Source organism: Melopsittacus undulatus, chromosome 6, assembly GCF_012275295.1.
Source record: "Melopsittacus undulatus isolate bMelUnd1 chromosome 6, bMelUnd1.mat.Z, whole genome shotgun sequence".
Lineage (NCBI taxonomy): Eukaryota > Metazoa > Chordata > Aves > Psittaciformes > Psittaculidae > Melopsittacus > Melopsittacus undulatus.
The window spans coordinates 48,512,232-48,533,807 of record NC_047532.1 but is presented as its reverse complement, the minus strand read 5'-3'; the positions used below and the strand labels follow the sequence as shown (position 1 = coordinate 48,533,807).

Genomic DNA, 21,576 nt, shown 5'->3' with positions numbered 1-21,576 from the left:
GAGCCCATACCTTTAGTAAAATACACAAGTTTAAACCTAGACAGACTGCAACAGGCACAGGGAGCACACTATCTGCTGGTAGCATGCTCCACATCAGAAAAGGAGGGGAAGCAAAATGTGTTTTCCCCCAGGCTGCACATGTTTGGTGACTGTAGTCACCAAGGAGTAATTTTATTTATTTTTCAAAGACAGCAGGTAATCTGATCTTTGACTACTACCTCTATCCCAGAAAGCCATTATCACTGCAGTGAAACATCTGAAGTGCTTGCTTAACTTTAAGCCTGCAAGTAGTTCACTTGTCTTCAGCTTCGCTGGAACAGCCTACTACGTACATTCAAACCTCATTTCAAAAGACCGCTTTTAGTAGTTGAAAGGACAGCATCAAAAGCTCTGGTTCCCTGCAGGTGCGTTAGACAATTCTTTATACCATATGTATCAAAAGAGAACAACTTTTCACACTTCCTTCAAAGGACCTTCAGAACAGCCTGCAAAAATCCCAGGGCAGCATTTTCTTGCTCTGAGAAAGAGCAAGTAGAGCTGACTGACATTTTCCTTACCTAAAGGTAAGCGAAAACACAGCATACAGCGCAAGGGACATGAAAACCTGGACATGAAAAGAAGTGTGAACTATAGTGGGGTATCACTGTCACAAAAACATATAATTTCAATCTTGCTTAAAAATGCTTCACCATGTGACATGTAAACAAATGAAAAAATAGGTCTTGAGCAGACCTATCAAATTTTAAGCCCATTTAACACAATTTTCTGAACAAAGTTATTGTTACCAATTTTAGATAAATTTTATCAGAAAAAGCTTTTAAAATATGCATAACTTGGTGATTTATTATTATGTGGCAGATTGGAGCACGTGGGCTAGCTTATTTGCTAGTTGCAATACCAGCTAGCGTATCTTTAAATGTGAACCGAAAGTAGTTCCTCAGTTTAAAAAAGAAATAGAAAAAAATAATGGTCTTAGCTTTTGGTAGAAAGTGCATCTTTTCTACTTAATAAAGTCTCTGAGTCCCTGCTTTTATTTAGGTAGCAAAGGGTAAGACATTCACAGCACATACTCCAAACACCTGAAGAAGAGGAAGGCAAATATTAAACATTTTTAAGACAGCAATATTCTCCACTGCAAGCATCTCTAGTCTAGAGCCATGAACTGCAAGAGAATATTTGGCTCCAGACACACTATGTCCTGGGCTGTGAAGTTTCTAGATCTGGAACAACCAAACTGGCTCCACCAAAAATCAAGAGCTAGGCTTCACATTTCAAGCTCCCTACTTTTTCTTTTTTACGTAAGAAAGGTACTATTCTGACAGCAAGAGCACAGCATTAAGAAAGTAATAAACATACATGCAAATAACCTAAATACCACAAGGCTGAGCAAAGTTCAGCAAAACTCACAGGGGTTCCTGCACCAGCTGCAAGAGTGAAGGATGTGGAGAAAAAGCCCTGCACTCCATGGGTCAGAGGAAGGAGCATCACCTCCGTCCTTGTGTCACAGCCCACATGCCTGACCTCATGCAAACCGATGGATGCTAAAGAAATCCAAGGCAAGTGCTGAAGCCATGCTTATGCCTGCCTCATGTTTTACTCAGGCATACATCCTAGACTCAAAAGGAGAGCCACTGTTTCATCACACATGGACTTTATGTGACTGTCATTTTGCAAGGCATTTTATTCACCTGGGATTTAGTGTTATTATTGAGGGTTAAATTCCCACCACACCCTCCCAGAGCAGCCAAGATAAACCTCTCTTGTATGTGACATGTCATGCACTGAAGAGGACATGGGTCACTCTGTTCTTGCACAAGCCTGGCTATGTATCATATGAATAATGTCACCACTGGCATCAGAACTGAAGCCAGATAAGGAGCAAAGTGATGCTATGACCTTACCGTCCATGTTGCTGATTTTGCTGTGCTAGACTGTTGAAATGATACATCAAAGCTGTGAGGTCCTGGGTAGTCTGTGTTGGAAGGGATGGCTGGGGAAGGTGAAAGGGCATCAAAAGTCGAGCTGGGCTGGGCATAAGGCGAAGGAGCCGTGACACTGTTCTGTGCATGCTCAGTGTTGTAGGGGCTGGTGGAGGAAGAGCCGTTCTGGATCTGCTGGTCCATGCTGTTCAGGAGCCCCAGGTTCGTGTACTGCGGCTAGAAGTAAAGAAATACATGAGAATGTTACAGAAGAAACATTAGCACAGGCTGGCAAGCTACAGCATGGCCTTCACAATGGAGGATACACAGCATAATCTCAGCACCACCGTATATGTGTCACACTAGCAGAAAGGAGATTTGCAAAGGCTATACCCATTTTTACATTGGTGACTGAAACATAAAAAGTACAGCGTCTCACAGTCACACAATGGATCAACAGCCAAATCGGGAAAAGAGCTTGCACGTAACAAGGATGTGATTCGCAGGGCAGCAAGTCATCTCAAGGAGATAGAGTCCCTTTGTCTGGAAACACCCAGACTGAGACCTTTTTGGAGGGACCTGATAAAAATTACTGGGTTCATTACAGTGCAACTGCCTCTAACTTGTACAAGGCTACATCTGATGGTCTTGAGTTCTTCACAGGCTGCTCTCCTCTTCTTTGCGGATCTGATCCTGCTATGCACATAGACATTTAGGACCTCTGACTCAGGTAGTAACTGCACTGAATGCTCACTGGAGAAAAGGTTCATAGCACTTAACCAGATGGCACTATGCACTCCATTCCCAGTGACTGGTCACAGACAGCAGTAGAGAGGAATTAAAGGTCTCATCAAGTAGCATGGAAGCCTTCCCCACATACTTCAGAAGTAGCAGTTCCACTGTGTGTAACACTTAAATGAGTAGACATGGTTGTGCCCCAAAAGTAGCCTCTGGGTACAAAGAACATATGAAACAACTGAAGACATCAAAAACAAAGGCTAGGGAATAAAGCACAGAAAAGTGAAGGATAGATTAAGGAGAGGTTAGCAGAAAAACAACATGCCTAATGCCCTCAGTTCTATACATAGCCCTGGTCCTCCACCTCAAAGAGATGAGAAGGGAACAAAGTTCAGGAAAAGGTGGCAAGAATCAGCAAACCCTTTCAATTCCTTCCTGTAATACAGCAGTAGATTATGACTTTTCAGCCTGGAAAAGACAACAAAATGAGAGGTGGAACTTTACATGACAGAAGTGAATAAACTTATAAATTATATGGGAAAAGGCAAATAGGGAATTAATTTTCATGATCTCTTAATAGAGGAGTTAGAGAACATGGAGACATCCTGAGCAGGATTTTGGTTAAAACACAGAGTTGTTCTTCACAAAGCCCACAAATAAACATGAATTTTCTGCCACAAAATGCTGCAGATATTAAGTCTACATACATTCAAAAAGGCATCGGACAAGTTTTGCTAGAAAAAAATATATCAAGACAAGAATATCTGATTTTAAAATTCTGAACCACAAACAGTTGGAAGCTGGAAAAGTTCTCTGGGGAAAGAAAGTTACACAACTACCCTGCTTTTAGACCTCCTAAGTACCCGGCAGTAGCCACTATGACAGGGCAGCAACAGAGCAGTACACATGGAGTTCAGCCAGGTACACTAGTCTCATTCTTGTGTGTGCCCAGAAGGTGTAGCTTGTGCACAGCTCAGGGAGAACAGCATCCACAAGTTTGTGGTACCCATCCCCAACAGCTCTGGGATCAACCGGGAACACATAGCAGTAAAACACACTTGGTTCTGTTGTTGGCATCTGACATGGCAGAAGGGACTCTGGTTCTTCCCTTTGTCTATGTACCTCATTTCCCTCCACATCCTACCGCTTCAATCCCACCCAGAGCTCACATGTATCTTAGTATTTCAGCCAGTTTCTCCTGACTTCCCTCTTCTTTCCAACAGTTGCTTCATTTCCAGAGACAACTTGATATTATCAGCCAAGCAGCAAAGGTTCCTTGAGTCAGAGCACCAACTGCAAGACTTGTAACAAAAAGCTTTCCCAATACTGAGAATCCCACCAGCCCTGTGGAAGCTTTGAGAAACACACCATCACTCTTTGATGGCCCTGAAAAGAAATGGCAGAAGCTATCATCTGAGCTCCCCAGGGACTTAGGACAAGCCATTCAACACCCAGCATTGCCAATCATTTCAGCCATGTAGGAAACACGCTGATCCCTGTGCAAGGATGAAGTGCCCTCCCTATGCTCAGATACTGTGATCTCAGCTGTCCTTCCACAAAAGGAGGAAGTAGAGAAATTTAAACTCCCAACTAGAGCTCTTCCTTAGGTTACTGTCTGTTTCATTGGTAGAGGCTGATATTTTATGGAGTTTTATTTGAAACCTCAAGGTGAGGCTGAGGCTCTGTGGTCTTCAGTGAAGCACACAGGACCTTCCAGAGATGGATCAGCTTGCTCCTATAAGCTGTGCTGGAAAGGAGGAGGTCTGCTGGAGAACAGCACAGGGGACTTCATTTTGGAACCTGGGATGGTCTGCAGTGAGAAGCAAGAGCTGGTTCCCTCCCTTGATCTGTCAGCAACGGGCTGTGTCCTTGGGCAAGCCACCTCACCTCCCTCTCCACCCTCAACCTACTTCAGGGAGCAAAGTCTGCAGGGCAAGGATTGCACCTTACTATGTAAAAAGTGCCCTGCTTAATGGGCCTCTGTTTTGTCTGAGGCCTTTAGGCAGCAGAGTAATAAAAGCAATTACATATTGAGTCCTAATCCTGGGTGAACCAGTGACTCTGCGTGTTGCCTCAGGTTAGTCATTTGTCCTCCCTGCCTCAGTTTCCCCATCTATAGCAGCGGGGATGTCACAGATGCTCAGCATCCTTGTTTGATGGGCAAGCAAGTATCTGCAATTGGACTCAAAGTACGGTAAATGGTTGACACAGGAGAAAACAATCCAGACTGGTGGTTCTCCAAAAGAAGACTGCAGATTTGGCAATGCAGATGACAGCTATGTCTCACCTCCTGCGGGCTATTCAGCCAGCCAAGACCTATTTAACAGACTTCTGGTATGTGTCTTTCCTTGAAGCTAATTCTGTATGGAAGGAGACAGAATGCTAGTGTGCTGCATGAGGAACAGTCTTTTTCCAGCTCAATAATTTTGTATTTAATAAAAAACCAAATCTCCCTGCCCTCCTGCCCCTAGAATACTCTAAAAAGACCTGAAGACTTCTCAAAAATGTAAAAGTATCACTCAGTTGTTTCATTCCTCATGGAGATTGCTATCAGACACACTCCCTAACCAGCAAATAATGAAAAGGCAGCTGTGATGAAAACAGCCTCCTAAAACAGCTCAGACAGACAATAAAACAATAGTGTTTCAGCTTTCACTTAAAAACTATTTCTTCTAAGCCCAGGCTACTAAAGATGATGGAGAAAGATCGTCAAATGAGCAGCTGGTGTTAACAGGACTGAACAGCCTGGAAATGCTGAAGGTGCTGCCTGGAAGTGAAAACAAATAATTAAACAAATAAATAATAATTAAAAAAGCACCACATTAAAATTTAAGTTATCCCTAAAAGAATCAAAGATCCTTTTCATTCCTTTCAGTCCAGGGACCATCTGTCTAAATGTTACCAGTGGAGCAGCCATTCCACTGCATTTAATACACTCACATGCCACAGCCGAATGCCATGTCCCCATTTACTCTTTAAATAACTATTAATCTCCTTGCACTTATCCTCACTCTGACATAAGCAGCTGTTGGACTCCCCTTCTCCCCCTCTAAGTCCCACCAGCCTGGCCCCTTGCTCCCCTCCCCAGGCAGGTGCTCTGTCCCAGTGACAAAGCCAGCCGCCGGGTTTGCACACACACGAGCACTAACCCTCGTCTCGAAGCTATGCGCCAAGGCAGGCGGAGAGTTGTTTGCGCTCAAGGGGTCAACATCTGAATTGCTTGCAAGGCTTTTGGAGGAATCAGATAAGGCTTTTGGAGGCACACGCCTTCTGACAACACAACAATTAGAGGGGCAACAGGCCCGGCAAAGGCGTGCGCAGGAATTCGCCGGCTGCAATAAAACCCCTTAGCCCCAGCCACACTGTGGATGGCGAGAACAAAGAGAACAAGAAGCTGCGGGCACGTCTGCAAGGCGTTGCTCTCCAAGAGGGGTCTGCAGGGTGTGTGCACACACACAGCCTCCTTTCACCATTTACAGAAACACAACAGCATTTCATTCAGAAGTCAATTCTCAACAGAATGGAAGCCCAAAATTTAGCACATGCTCATGTTTTGCTGTGGTGTTGTTTAAACAACTGCAGGATGTAGTCCCACCACCGATTTCTGGCAGAAGGAAAATGTAATTTGGTGAAGAGAAATGAGAAATGCATGCAAAGCTGAGAGAACAGACTATCTAATTTTCAGTGCCTTTGTTCTCACCATCAAGTTTATGAAACTGTTAATATCATTGAGGCATTACAGAAACCTTCAGGCAAGCTTAACTGCGAATTATTAGAGAGCTACAATTAGATCGAAGACTAAAATTTTTTGAAACAATGTTCCAAAATACCATCTTGAGCTTTCAGTTTCTCTTCCTACATCCCACCAGCTTCACTTTCAGGTTTTCATGCTAATTCACACTTCTAGATTGGGAAAGTCATGGTTTTGCTGGAGAGTCTGCTGAATTAAAACCCAGACTGAAAACTGCAAAATTGTTTAATCTTGGTTCTGGTGTTGGGAAGACAGATCTCCGTAACTAATGTGGTGGAGAAGAAATCCTTCTGACCCCAGCAGCACTGGGTCACTTGCCACAAGAGGGCAATGCAAATGCTCCACCATGCGTGTAGGTTCTGATGTGCCAGGGAAGACTCCCCAACCCACTCAAGTTGGAGCCCTTCTTTTCCTGCCCCTTAGCAAAAGCTCACCCCAGTTCTTTGGTCACAACCCGCTTTTAAAGCCATTGTATTAATCAATAAGAGATCTGCAAAGAGACACGCATGCCCCAGTATGAAAGCACAAGAGAGGTAACACAAGTGAAGAAAAATTCTCAAGGGGACTTCCATGCTAAAAATCCCCTAAAATACACAGCTCCCGCTTTTAACCACCCAGTTATCAACATTTCAAAGACAGTTGTGAGAGTTTTTCCACTTGAGAAAATAAAGGGAAAGTTACCATCTTCAGGTGTAGAACACTTAGATGCTTCCACACCTACCAAAACCCTTCTCCGTATCAACAAAAGAATGCACATCCAAGTTGTGCAGCCAAACAAACAAACTCTTACTTTTCACTGCCAGATCTATGTGGCTAAAAGCATTGTCCAGCTACTGAAAAAGCCTTGCAAAACCTCACCGCTGGTGCTTATTCTCTGAAGATAGGAGGAGATGAAACTAATAAACTACCAAGGTTGTTACAAGCAAGAAGATTTTGCAAGGCAGTTTGCTAATTCTGGGATTTGTCCTTAACTGTACCACAGCTGATGCACCAGGGCTAACAGCTGCAGGACTGTAGGCCTGGTGCACCAGTAAGAGCAATTTACAGCATTATTTCAGTGCTGGACCAGGTAGAGACCCAGATTCCTGTTGGGGAGCAGCTCTCAAGAGCAGCAGGATGAATGTTTTCCAGAGTGCTCAATGCCTATCAAAATCAGAAGACAGATGCCACAAATACATCAAGAAAAATTTAAATCAACCTGTTTTTTCAGACCTTCTTGCAAAGGATTTTAGTGGGTGGAAATATAGCACTTCAGCTCAACAGAAGTGCTTCTATCATAATTATTAATCAAGATATTGCTGACTGCAAGATCACGCATCTTTGCCAGTTGCTCAGAAGGCAGCTGATACAATACCCGATGTAGGCGCACTGCTTGTGCCATTACAAAGTGCCAAGAAATGAAGGCCCCACCCATGCCCCTCAGCTAAGATCAGGGCTGAAGTCCAAGGAGATATCTAATTCACTCATCGCAATGAAAGGTGTGATTTGGTTTGCATCTCTAGCCACTTTTCTCATGAAAAAAGCAAGACTGAAAAACTTTATGCATCAGACTTTCCACTCAGCTCGCATACATCTGGACTGCACTCTTTTCAGGAGGAATAAGCTTAGTTTGGACATTTGTCCAAGCCATGAGAGGAAGGCATGCACAGGTATTTCTACATCAGCTCAAGCCCAGATCCCCAGAGAGAGCCAACAGCAGGTCACCTGGCCTCTGCACTCTCTATAGCTCCATTTCTAAAATGGAAATAAATCCTGTAGATCTGTTTTGAAGAGGTTTTTCCCCAGAGGTACTGTACAGCTAAACACATCAAACATTTGGAAGCCCATAGATAAAATGACAGTGTGCACCATGTACTCAATGTGAAGAGAGAGGGAGCAAATAACTTTGGTTGAACCAAAGTTATCAACAATTACCAAGATAGGCCCACAGGCACTATAGCTCCTAAGCTTTAATTACTATGGCTCATGACTTTTAACACTGTAACAGATGAGTCTGATTTGACTAATCTCACTGTTGTGTCATGGATTTTTCCAGGAAAAGATGAGACTATTTCACATCCCAGTAGCATTACAGGTTTCCATCATGGTGGAGGACATTGTACTAGAAAAGGTCTTGGAGTCAATAACTCTTGTCCTAGCTATTAGACCTGCTGCAGCACAACCAAACATTTAATGTATCAGCTTTATTCCACCTGGGAGCACAAATATATCTGTGTACTGTCTCCTGTATTATTTAGGAGGAGATCTATTTGAGGTCTACAAAGCTGTTCAATAAGCACAACCACAATAATTTTAAGACACTAAATTCAAGAATAAAGAAAGAAATAATCTTCTTCCAAAGGTGGCAAGTCTCCTAGGGAAAAAAAAAAGAAAGGAAAAAGAAAAAAATAAAGGGAAGAAAAAAAATGAACTGAGTGTGCATATCTCTCTCTTTCCACAACTGTCCTGCATGCGTTTTTCGTGTTAAGTAGTTGGATAACCCCAGCAGGTTGCCTGGACAACTTTGAACACCACCTAAACACATAAAGCACAAACTAAAGAAAACAGAGTCCTTCATTTTACCCAGCTGGGGAGAAGGGGAAAAACAATAAAAAAAAAATTAGAGACAGACAAAACAAAATCTTTCCTCCCCCCCCCCCCCCGCAGCCAACAGTAAGTGACCAACAGAAATCATGGCATGGTTTTCAGGTTTGAAGTTCAAACATGCAAGTTTAAAAAAAGATTGCCTGATCTGCTTACTTTACAGAGCATCCCTTCCCTTCCAGCAGTTGCCAATCAGCCTTTTGGCCACGGCCAGCTTGGTAGACAACACACTACATAAGCTAAACAGGAGAAAGCAGTGCACATCAGTAATTTGTGAACACACCTCATCACACCTGAGAAATGCTGTGCTTTGTATATTGGGGTGAGGGAAGAAAGTCTGGGCAATTTTTACTGGGATTAGCTATTCCAGTCTGCACGCCATACCTCATCCACACTCTTATATTTACAAAATCAGAACAATTTTAAGAGCCATGGCCAGTAAGGCTGCAATCCATTTGTTTCCATTGAGACACTGTTCCGTTGGACTCAGCAGAACTTCCTGCTCAAGATAAAGTCCACATATGCAGCTATTTTTAGGTTTGGAGAAGATGAAAAATTAATGGAAAGCAATATGAAGACAAGTTTCTGTCCACCCATAAGGTCTGTAAGCATTGGAGTTGCCTTGTTTTCCCCCAGCTGTAATTTTTTTCCCTTTTCAGCTAAAGCTTTGAGTTTTGCCCCTTGGTTAATTCATTTAACTCAGCAAGAAGTGTTTTTCAGCCAGAAGCAGGGTTCCTTTTAAAACAAGCACAGCCCAAAGCAGGAATGCCTGTAATTCCTGACTTCTACCACCTGCCACAGGTTCATGTAAAAAAGCTTGTCTAATTCGAGGATTGTCAGAATGACAGGGCTTTCCACTTCACACAAATATCAAATCTGGACATCCTGCATTGTGTAAATATTTCTACATATTTTCCAATTAATATAAAACCAGTATCACTGACTTACCTAGAGCAGCTTAGGCTTTTTTTAAAAAATAAATAAATAAATAAAAAAGAAACAAAAAAAGAAACCCACACACACAAAAAAATAACCTCCTAAAAAACCTGAATTGGGCTCTTGAAAGAAAAGATCTCCTTCTGTAGGAAACAATTTAATTTCTGAAAGCCAGACCTTTCATTTCAGTATCTAGGCTATGCTTAATTATTTTGAAAATTCAGACAATTTTAAACAGGAAAAGTCCAAGATCCAGACCTCTGCACAGCAACTTATTTGACGTGTAACTGGAAAACATACAAACAAAAAGAGGAGGAAAAAAAGAAAAATCATACAATATCATCTCAATGAAATGCAAGAAATCATGAGACATCAGAACTTCATGATCTTAGAGCAAATTAATTAAATAACCCAAACACTCAGCTTCCTAAAACTAAAATAGAGACTGGGAGTTTCCTATATTCTCCTGTTACCAGCTGGACAACACAGTGTCAACAAAGATCTGAAGAGCTATAAGTACAGACGATATGGAAAGGCACCCCCTCATGCTCCCAAGAGATGTAAACTTAATGGAAGACGAAGACCTACATCAGGAAAACTAGAGACAGACTGCAAGATTTCAGCAAGATGCCTTTTTTTTTTTTTTTGCCTGATTTCCGTGTCTGAGAACTGTGGGATCATAGCTTGTCCAGGTTCACAGAAATCCTCCTATGTGCTGAGTTTGTACAGAAATGCTGAAAAGTTGAAGAGAAAAAAAAAATCTTTAAATATAAGAAGAATCAATTAAAATACAAATGGGAAGGTGGGATGGAGAAACAGGGACTGCAGAGAAAAACTACAGTAGTTGATTAAAGCTGCCTTGTTTCTTGACCTCTTTACTGGACACTAACTATCGATGGTTATCAGTCATTTCAGACATGCAGCATTTTATTGCGTTGAGAAGGCAGCATTAGGCTGGACAGGATATCTGTGTGTCATGCACAATGAAAGGCTGCAGACACTATAACCACCAAAGTATGGCCATAGGGCACAAGGACAATAAATAATCAGGGTCAGAATAGCACCAGGAGTTGAAGTTAGCTAAATAGTTAGTTTTACCAAGGTAAAATACTCCAGTTAGGTAGCATGTTAGTCAGAACAAGAAATTCAGAATTCAGATCATCTGCAAATTAAATAAGCCAAGCAGTTAAGCACATACAAAAAGGAAAAAAGAAAAAAAGCCACACACATAAACCCCCCACACCCACCCTTTGAAGCATGGTGCAACTGTGGAATATAAGAATTCATAAGAAGAATTATAGGAGGGCAAAGGGCAAATTAAAACAAGTTAGAGCAAGTAAAGGAAAAGGGTTACACTGCAGCATGAGAGTCCCCACAGATTAAAAGGAAGATCTACTGCATTTTCTATTCTATTTGGCCATTCCATCTCTCCAAACCAGGTGAGAAAACTTCAGGATGATGCTCACAAAAGCCTGAGACACCAAACAGCAGACTGAGGATCTTTCAAGATTGAGTGGGGAGTCAAGAGGGCTGGCTGCCAAACTGATTATGCCCCAACTGTAGAGAATAAAAGGAGACAGGGCTTTGCCTTCCAACACTCTCTTTTGTATTAAAACAGCTCCTGACCTGCATTAAGCTGGTGTTGCCTGCACCCAAGGATCTGCTGGGGTTCAGTACATAAGGATGCATGAAATGGAGAGACCATCCTAACTACCCTTCCTCTGTGATGCATGTCAGAAGCACAGCTTCACGTCACTGCTGCAACCTACTTCTAAGACATGAGCAGGAGTTATGTGCGTTTTCCAAAGACACCAAGCTGTGCACACACCAGATCCAAAAGCTGATATTTAGAGGGGGAGGGTATGTGTTAGACACAATGTGCACGTAAAAACAGTAGTTATTCCACAGTGACTTCACTCCACCAGACTTACAACCATCAAGAATATTTTCTCCAACCATTTATATCACATTACCACACCCAGGATTTCCACAGGGTTCTCTGGTATGGGCCCTCTGGTGTCTAACAGCATGACCAAATCCACTTTTCACTACCTCCCCATCTAATACTGCTGACTTCAACAAACATTAACACACATGGTACCACAGTCACCTACATAGAGCACAGCTTTGGAGATCTACATTTGATGTACTCAGCTGGACTGTCAAACACTCATCTCGACTGCTTTCCCACCTTAATATTCAAGTAGTAGTTTCCTGTTGCAAAAATATTAGCTCACACCCAGCCAGTGCATGTTCTAGTTTCATTTTTACGTACTTCTTGCACACTTATCTGCTGCTGAAAGAGGGTGTAGGGAAATCCACTCATCTCTTTAGTTCTAGTCAGTCACCACCAGTGCTCCTGAGAGTGTCAAGTCTTATGCTATGGATAAAATGCAGAGTAAAACTGCAGCAGTAAGAAATAACAGGAAAAGCTTGCAGAGGCTATTGAGGATCTCACGGATTCAACTTAAATCTGCAGGATCCAAATTTTACAGAGAAGTCAGTCAGAATTTTATTCTTTTCTTTCAGCAATCACACCCCCAAGAAGTATTTGTAATGAACAAAAATGTTGTGACATTACCCAAAAAACAAGCCCCGTGCCCAAAACCAAGTGAAATTACTAAATACTTTAAGTCGTTTCCCATGCAGTAGAGACTACTTGCTGACTTGACAATTTTGCTGGCAGCATGCTTAAGTCCTATAAAGTTACAGGCTGAGAGAGCACATCCACCTATTCCTATTGTTCTGTTCATCTCCTCTCCTGAGGCACCATGTACCAGCCCCGTGCATCAGGTCCTTTACGTAGCTGGACTGCAGCACAAGGATTTCTTCCTCAGCAGGACAGTCAAAAAGCTCAGTGCTGCACCTCCTCCCCTCTCCCCCTTCCCAGAAGATTCGGCAAGATTCTTTGTATTTACTTCCTAGATGTGGATTAAAACAGAAAGATTCACATCTGCCGAGACACAATTCATCCCTTTCATTCCCAGACACTACCCCACCATAAAATATTTCCCCTTCCCTCCCTAAACTGGGCGTTTCCTCCCACTCTCTTGCCCTTGGTAAAAACATTCATCTTCTTGCCATCTTGAGGAAGTTGGACTCATCTCAAGTTTCACCAGGTCTCCTTGTATACCACTTCCCAAAGTCCTTAAGGGGAATTTTAATCCGGATCCAAACTCTGGAATCAATTCCAAGAGGCTGCTGGGCTTCCATCAATGCATTAATTTTCAGGCATGCCCAGCCTTGCCACTTGGGTCCACTTCCAAACAGAGAGGACAACTGAGCACAAGCACAGAAATACATCACACCTTGAGCTATCTATTCTAGATACCAACACACACATGCTGGTTAAAACATTGCTCGTTTAGTTGTACCATGAAGATTTCAGGTTAAACAGCAGCATCATGGGATTTGCAAAAAAATACAAGATATCATTGACTGTTCTTGGATCAATTCCCAAACGACTCAAAGATAGTACAAATAAAATAAAAATAAAAACAACCCCACAACCACACAAAAAAAAACAAACAAAAAAAAAAAACAGAAAAAAACCCAACCCAACATCAAGCCACCAAAACCCACATATCTCATGTTTTTATTGTTTGCTTGTGGACAGAGCTCATAACAGTGGTCAGTAATTTCAAACAAAATCACCAAGTTTAGATTCAAATTCCCAAAAAGGATTCAAATTTACTTCACCAAAGCCAATAAACTAAAGCTTTCATGTGCCTTTTCCAAGACTTCCTGAACAGTCATTTGTTACTGATTTTGCTCATTGTGTTAAAAACCTCACAGATTTAAACCCCAATTATCTTAAATTTCATCCTGCTCTATTTGCTCCTTGCTCAAGATGACTGCAAGCAGCTATGCTAAATCTTGAAAGCTTCTTATAGTTTCTTCCTTAGAAAAGAGTTGGGACGCTTGCCTGGGAGCCAGTTTGTTTCTGATAGGTTCACCCTATGTTTCACAGCACTTCCTTCTTAGTAGCTCACAGCCAAATCACAACCTGCAAACTATTGTTTGGCCTGGGCTGCTCTTCTAAGGCTTTAATTTATCCCATGGCTTGCCTCCAGTGGAAAGCAGCTCTTAAATCCCTCCAGCAGTTACAGCATCTTCTCACACTACAGCAAAACTTGGATGGGAAGCTCCATTTGGGAGACTAAAAACTGGAATATTTCACATAAAGCATTTAAAACTATAACTGAAAAAAAAAAACAAACCAGAAACAAAAAAACCACACAGGGAATTTTTGAAGAACAGCAAGTTTATTCACTTGGAGAGACTCACCCACATGCATAACCATGGCTAAGCTCACATACTACTCTAAAGATCATGTTTTTGGTTAGTTATCAAGGGACTCCATCCAAGGTGATCACGGCACTAACACAGCAGAGAGCCTAGAAAACACGTGCAAGTAAAAAACCAACCAAACAATAAAACAAGTTTGAGGTTAAACACCCTTAGAGAGAAATAATTTTCCTCTTAATTCCACTTGATACCAAAAGTGACTTGACACTAATCCAGGCCAAGGGGCACAAACAAAGAGCTTGAGCTCACTTCTCCACTGGAGAGGATAGATGGAGTGTTGATGATGGTATATGAGAAGCTCCTCTAGTTTCTGATGATTTATGCAACCTTGCTTTAAAAGAGTTGCATTCATTTTATTGCCTACTCTGCACATTCTCAAGAGGCGTTGGAGGCAGTGCCAGAAAAATAACAGGGCTTAACAGTGTCTAGCGCAAATCCATCGGTGCAAGAGCTCCTTTCTGAAGCGTTTCCAGATTTTTTTTTTTTTAGTGGGAACATTTTGTAAATAGAATTTAAAATTTGCCTTGAGCCAGGCAACACCCGCTTTTATTCAGCCCTTCATGATAATGAAATAAGTAGTTTCTCCACTAGTTATAGCCAACATCTTCCAGAGGACAGAAAGTGCAAAGCACACAATTTATACCCTCTCAAATCCCATATCCACAGCTTTCCTGTTGCAGATGCCATGTCTTCCTCATGGAGCTAGTGAAGTTTGTGTCTCACAGAAAACAGAGCTGCAGATGGAAATAAACACTTCCACCAGGCATAGCTTGGCAGACACAGCCCAAAAGGTTGCTGTCAGATGGGTTGAAACACACAAGGCAAAGAAATTTTCTTTCTGTTGTTTCTCTATGCTCAGGAAGAAAAGAAAAGCAATTTCACTTGATTTAAAACAATTACTTTGCTATTTAAAAAAAGCAAAGTAAAAAGAAAGAATAACAGCTCCCAAGGGATTTATATGGTAACATAACCAGGCCTGTGTCAGAAGAAACTGGAGAATTCAGGTGTTGGCGACACTGTGGAAGATCAAGCCATTAGATTGATAAAAATAACCAGACAAAACAGCAGTTCCTGTATTCCACAAGGGATAATCCTGAACAGAAAGTGTATGGATAATTTCACCCTGTGTCAACTAGACCATTTTACAGCGAACAAAAATGGATCCGTTACAACCACCAGTTCAAGACGTAAAACATCCTCACTCTGCTGCAATGGAAGCTCTTTTCCATCTTTCACAGTGAAAACATTTTCATTCTAGAAAATATCTAGCATTAGTTTCTTGCCAAAGGAGGCAAGCTAACAATTTGCCAGCAACTGAGAAGATCCCCTGTCCCTAATTTCATACTACTTATTAACCTTCATTCCAAGTACAGAAAATTGTAAAACGGAGATGTAATTTCCAATGTTGTCTAGCGTAACTGCATTACTGCGCAAACTACAAAACATGTTACTGAGCAGTTATGACATTTTACACATGGCCAAACTATCCTAATTTCTGCAGAAGTGTTTCACACCACACACTGAGAAGTTAATGCCATGCAGAAGGGCAGAACCTCATCAGGTTTCATTTTTGTAAAAGACACATTCATTCTTTCCACTCACAGGTTACAATCACCTACTTCTGAGCTACACCCACAGCCTTAGACTGCCAAAGGTCCAGTTCCTCCATCTAAAGCAGGAGGAGGATTTCTCCAGGTAACATCCTCAATTCACTGCTCAACATGGGGGACAGATTACCGCTACTGCCAATACTGACATCACCAGAATTTTTCGTTAACCTATTATGAAACAACAGATGACCATCCATGCGTAACAAACTCACTCCAGTAAGTGGTTGGACCCTCATCCGAAGCATACTCAACTCTTACACTTCCTTGTGTTTTTCCCCCAGAGTGGCCCTCTTATTTAAGTTGGGAGAGAAACGGGAGCACACGGCAAGCGGCAGGTCTTAGCTTCCCATTGCTTATCTCTCTAGACTACTTCAACCTCTTCATTGGCAGATACAAAAAGGGCAGTAGCACCCTGAGTCTTTTCAAACAACAGATACAGGCATATCTAACCTCAGGCTCTTCTATCTCAGGTTAAACCTTCTCAAATGAACTGCAGTTTTAAAACATATCACAGAAAAAGGTACTTGGCCATGTAGGGCCTCTACGTCCTTACAGAAGACTGTTGCAGCCCAAGAGTAAGACGTGTGCCTCACAAGCCTGCACAGAAGATGTCACATGACGAAAACTTTAGCCCCTTGAGTGCAATTACAGCAAAAGCACAGGATGGATACACATAAATACATCTGGAATTGCAACTGGACACTGTCAAGGAGCACAACCCTGAATGTATCTCCCTATTTCTTGCTCCTAATGAGAGACTGTTTCCAAATGTGCAGGGTGTCGATAGCATTTCAATCAACAGAGGCCACTGAAAGGCACAGCACTCATATCTCAACCTGGTATAGCTCAGAGACTTTTCCTCATGAGGATCAGGACTTATTTGCCTACTAGGAGCCAGCAGAATCCTGAGACTTTGTCACAAATAAGAGGAAGAAGAACCAGGGAAAAGGGTCAGATTTAGCCAAAACCTACCTTGAGAAACTCACTAGGCTTCATATAGCATCTATCCAAGTGCTTTCATCCTGGGATAGGATGAGCTGTGGGTTATAGAGGGTATGGCACAGATGCGCCTTTCTCCCTAGTATCTCCAGACTAGAGAATGGGAGAGAGTGGGCTACTTTCCTGGGCAGTGACCAGGCAGCATCCCTCAGAGACCATTTCCTTTGCCCCAGGTTTGGCTGAAGGCCACAGAAAAAGGATGGCATGAGGAGAAGAGCCTTTGCCAAATGCAGTTAGGGTGACTGACGCCATGGGCCAAAAATAGCCAAGGAAAGCAGCACCAGAATGGCCATGGTTTTGTCCTTTTTGGTGTCTCACAGCCAAATCCACGCTGACAGCAATGATAAGCCCATCACACATGCACTATATATTAATGAAGTTGATGCTAAAAAAAAAAGCTACAGCTCAATTCCCAGTTTCCTCAACCTTAAATTAAGGTTTGCTGAGCCAATGTTCAAGATAGGTGTAAGGAATTTTCCTCTTCCTGAGGAGGTCATGTTCCCTCAGGACATCCTTCCAGGCCACCAACAGAGACATACACGTCTGCTCCTGCAAAGAGGAAGGACTCGCACCCAGGGCACTACAGCTCAAATACACACTTGAATTATTATTGTAAAAGCTAAGAGGGAAAAGAAAAATAACCAAAAATGCACCTTTCTAAACAGGCTATCCTAAACCTCAAAGATATTTTCAGCAGTCTCTACACAGTTTTTCTTAATTTCCAGTGTGAAGGAATGCTGCCAAAAAGCCATAAAACAGAGCTTAAGTCCAAAAGTAGTTTTCCCCCACTCCCCTCCCAAATTGTGATAAACACCTTAACAGAAAGAGATTCCTTAATTTTTCTCTCTCCTACAAAGAGCAGGAAGATCTTTAAGAAGGTTGAAAGATATAATCAAAGTCACGGCACACATTTCTTATCAGTGTTTGAACAAAACGTGTTTATTCTTTTGGCAATGCTTTAATTTGATTTCAGCAAACACTCCAAACTCTGCATCATCATCTCAGCCAAAGTGCAGAATCCAAAGTCTGTAAATGGAACCCATCACTCACATCCTCCCCTCCTAGCACACAGGACACTTGGACAACACTGGACAAACTTGCTGATACCCACTTCACACCCAATTTTGTGCATGCTCCCCCGCAATCATTTGTGCACAACACCTAAAATTCCACGTATGGATATGAGGAAGACACAATGAGATCCAAAGGGCTCTGTTCATCAGTACCTCATCACTACATTATAACCACCTCAGCGCCTCTCTCCTTTTCACATCTCCTACTCATAAACACACAGGAATGGATCTCCAGGGTCATCAAGTCCAGTGCTCTGCCAACAAAGAGCTTAGTTGTTCTTACAGTTAACCTAGATCAAATGCAGGGTTAGATTAATCTGGAAAAGTGGTTGGGGCAGGTTCCACCTCCAGCCTTTCAGGGCTGTGATTCACTTCAACACCCTTCTCCCCTTTCACAGTTTTTTCTCAACCAGATTTTGCCCATTTGGGAAGAACTCATCATCTCACCGTGGCAGCTGGCACCGTGCTTGCGGGCATGAGCACCGTAGGTGATGGTGCAAGCTCACCACCCTGACGCTGCAGCCCATGCAGGGGCTTGCACAAGAGCTGGTTCCCAGTCTGCAGGGTGGAACACACTGTACCACCACTGGGTGCTAAGGGTAGATAGAGCTCAGCATTTGCAAGCAGCGGTGAGCATCCTGGGGCAATTGGGCAAAGCACCCAAGACATGGGTTTCAGGTAGGAAGGGACTCCCTGCTTTCAATATTAAAACTTGATTACAGGAACGTAAAAAATACTTAAGTTATTTTGTCTGGTTTTAAACCCAAACTACAGTGTACACCAAGTTTTTAATGATTTGCTATGGGTTCCACCTGCCCAGTCCAGTAACAGCTCCAAAAAACCTAAATTCCAGCAAGCACCAGATGCAACAAATTGCTACTTCTATTTCAACACAGAGGCTTTTACTTATTTTTATTGTTTTTGTTTTCTTTTTTAAGGAAACTATTCCAAAGCCTACATCTTGTTTTCAGACTTAGAATGGGTGAGGTTCATCATCACCAATATATTTTAATTGAGCAATAACAAGTCTCCCTCTTTTGAGAAAAGTCATTAGAATGGTTACTCGTCCTCAGAAATAAAGCCAAGTCAATGTTGAGTTTTTCTTCCCCAGAATACAACAAACACTTCACTGGGTGAACAAAGTTGGTGGACCATGTTCAAATCCAAGATGTGAAAAGAGGGCTGGGGAGAGTTAAAATCAGAGTTAAAGCCTTTAAAAACCCTCCTCTGACAGCAACAGTGATGAGCGGCATCTAAGCGGAGCGAGAACGCTCCTGAATGAATTGCTTCTGACAGATGAGCCCAGCAAGTCAACCATAAGGACTCCACAGCCCCACCGCTGCTATTCAGTGAAAGTTGATCAGATAGCAGCAGACAAATATCGCCAAGTAAACACTCCAAGAAGTGCTCTCTCCACATTTAAGAGTTTATAATTAACCAAGAGTTAAAAAAAGAGAAAAGGAGCAGCCAATTTGGGTCTTCCATACAGCAGAAACAGCAAGGGACCACGCATAAGCAGGGAGATTGTACTCTCTGCAGAAGGGGACAGGGAAAGCACGATGGTTTCAGTTTACCCCTTGCTATCCCCGAATTGCAAAACTGTGATCCCAGGCACGCAAGCCCCAAGTGTACTTTTAACAGGCTTTTCCTCACCAGCTACCATATCTCCTAGACAGGCTTTCAGCCCTGCAATTCCTATTTTGTTTTCCATGTGGCTGGGCTTCTGTCTGCTTTGGGTCTCACACTCTGTGCCCCCACTTGAAGCATTCTGACCAGGAGTACACACACGAGCATACAATCACATTCACATAGGGGAGCTTTTGCTGCATTGCCATTCTGATGAGTGTCAACACAGCTGCTGTCTCCACTGGAATGTAAACCAATATTGTTGTTAGATCTCTCTCAACCCCAGGTAACTTCCTCAAAAATTTGCACAGTGTGTGGCAATTCTCTCCACTGTCACCTTACAAGACATCAACCCAGCAGGTTAAAGACAGTTAAACAACAACAAGAAAAACAAAACCCACACAAAGAAACAAAATCAAAGCTGCAACTGTAGTTTGCATTCCACGGGTGCCCATGCAGTGCAAAGAGCAGTGGAAAGCAAAATGCATCCATTGTACACACATCCATCCTCATACAATATATGTTTAGACAAAACCCTATATAAAATCTCACTGCTGCTGTTAGACATGAGGCAAGGTATTAACAGCACTGAGTAAAACAGTTATTGGTGTGGAAGCTACGGCAACATTCGCAGCAGAGAACCTTGATTTACTTAAAAAGATAATCTAAGAAGGAATTTATAATGATTTTTTTGTTATTTCTTATATACCATCCACTTTTAACCATGAGCAGCAATTTTAGCAATTAAAGACTAGTAAATGGGTTATGCTGTCATCACAGATACTGTTCCGACTGCTAGGGGAACACTATCTGTATGCTCTGCCCATAAGTGACTGCTTTGTCTTGCTCCTCCAGTGAAGAGAATTATTTGGCTCATCAAGCTTCCCAAAACAAATTCACTGTCCCAGATGTGAAGACTCAAAGATCACTCTCATACAGGTATCTAGCCCAGCAAACTCCACACTGTAAAGTGCAAAAGTTTCAGAAAAGCAAGTGTGTATTCCGCACCTAATGTCAGGACTACGGGGGTGAAGAAATCGCATGAATTCACTAAACACAAAAATATAATGAAGATAGAATGCAATCCTAGAATCCTTACCTCGCTATACTGGGACTGGGCATTGTTTTCCAGGTACAACATGTTAGCAGTCAAATTGATCAATGCTGCTGTTCTTTCTTCTGGCTCCAGGATTTTGACAAACACCTCCCACCCCCTAGAAGACCCTAAAAATATGTGATGCTACTTGGAAGATAACAGGACTCAGAGTGTGCCTCTCCGCATAATTGAAGTTTCCCTTATATACCTAACTATAGGCAAGGAGGAGGAGGTGGGGCTCTCCTGCTTTACCTGTCCAATCTGTCAAAGTGCCACCTGGAGTCCTCCACTCCAATGGAGAGAGGCCTCTCCCAGCTCATTAAGTAGTTAGAATTCCTTATCACCAATCTCTAAAAAGCGAAGGAAAGGGGGGAATGACACACACACACACACACAAAAAAAAAAAAGAAAAAGAAAGGAAAAGAGAGAGAGAAAAGAGAAAAGAAACTATAACTTTTCCTTGTAACTTTTCTACGAATTTGGGAACTCAAAAGACAGCTATGGAATTGCTCCAAAGGAGTCACTCTTAGAAACTTCCAACTTACTTATTTTCTGAGAAGACTTCAGGGTTTGGTTTGTTTTCATGCATGGACTTTGCCGCTACCAAAGCCCAACCTGTTCGGGGCACGAATAAGATGTAATGCTTGAGTAGGGCAGCACAGTGACACAGGAGAGCCTCTGGCTGCTGCAGCACGCAAAAAAAAAAAAAAAAAAAAAAAAAAAAAAAAAAAAAAAAGAAAAAAAAAGAAAGGGAAAAAGGCTCATCCAAAAGGACTCACAATTTTTAATTAATATATGGGAGAAGTTGTTCAGTATTGCTCAGTAAAAACTACCTGGATTCTGTGCACACAGCAAACTGAAAGATAAAAGGACTTAGCCGAGCCTCGACCTATGGGAGAACAGGCAGAACAGAATGGCCTCACTGTGATTTTACTCT

The 21,576-nt window shown here is 42.3% G+C and overlaps 1 protein-coding gene across 3 annotated transcripts in view; it reads right to left on the bottom strand.

Annotated features, from left to right (window-relative positions):
- TP63 (tumor protein p63) overlaps positions 1-20,833 on the bottom strand; it is a 72,033-nt gene extending 51,200 nt beyond the window's left edge. For all 3 annotated transcript variants that reach the window (XM_031043072.2, XM_005142319.3, XM_031043073.1), the window contains exons 1-2: positions 20,643-20,833; positions 1,902-2,156 (exon numbers count right to left, since the gene is read on the bottom strand). In XM_031043072.2, the coding sequence (XP_030898932.1) occupies positions 1,902-2,156; positions 20,643-20,684 (297 nt within the window). In that variant the 5' untranslated portion in view covers positions 20,685-20,833. The remainder of the gene's footprint in view (positions 1-1,901; positions 2,157-20,642) is intronic.
- Between the last annotated feature and the right edge of the window lie 743 nt (positions 20,834-21,576).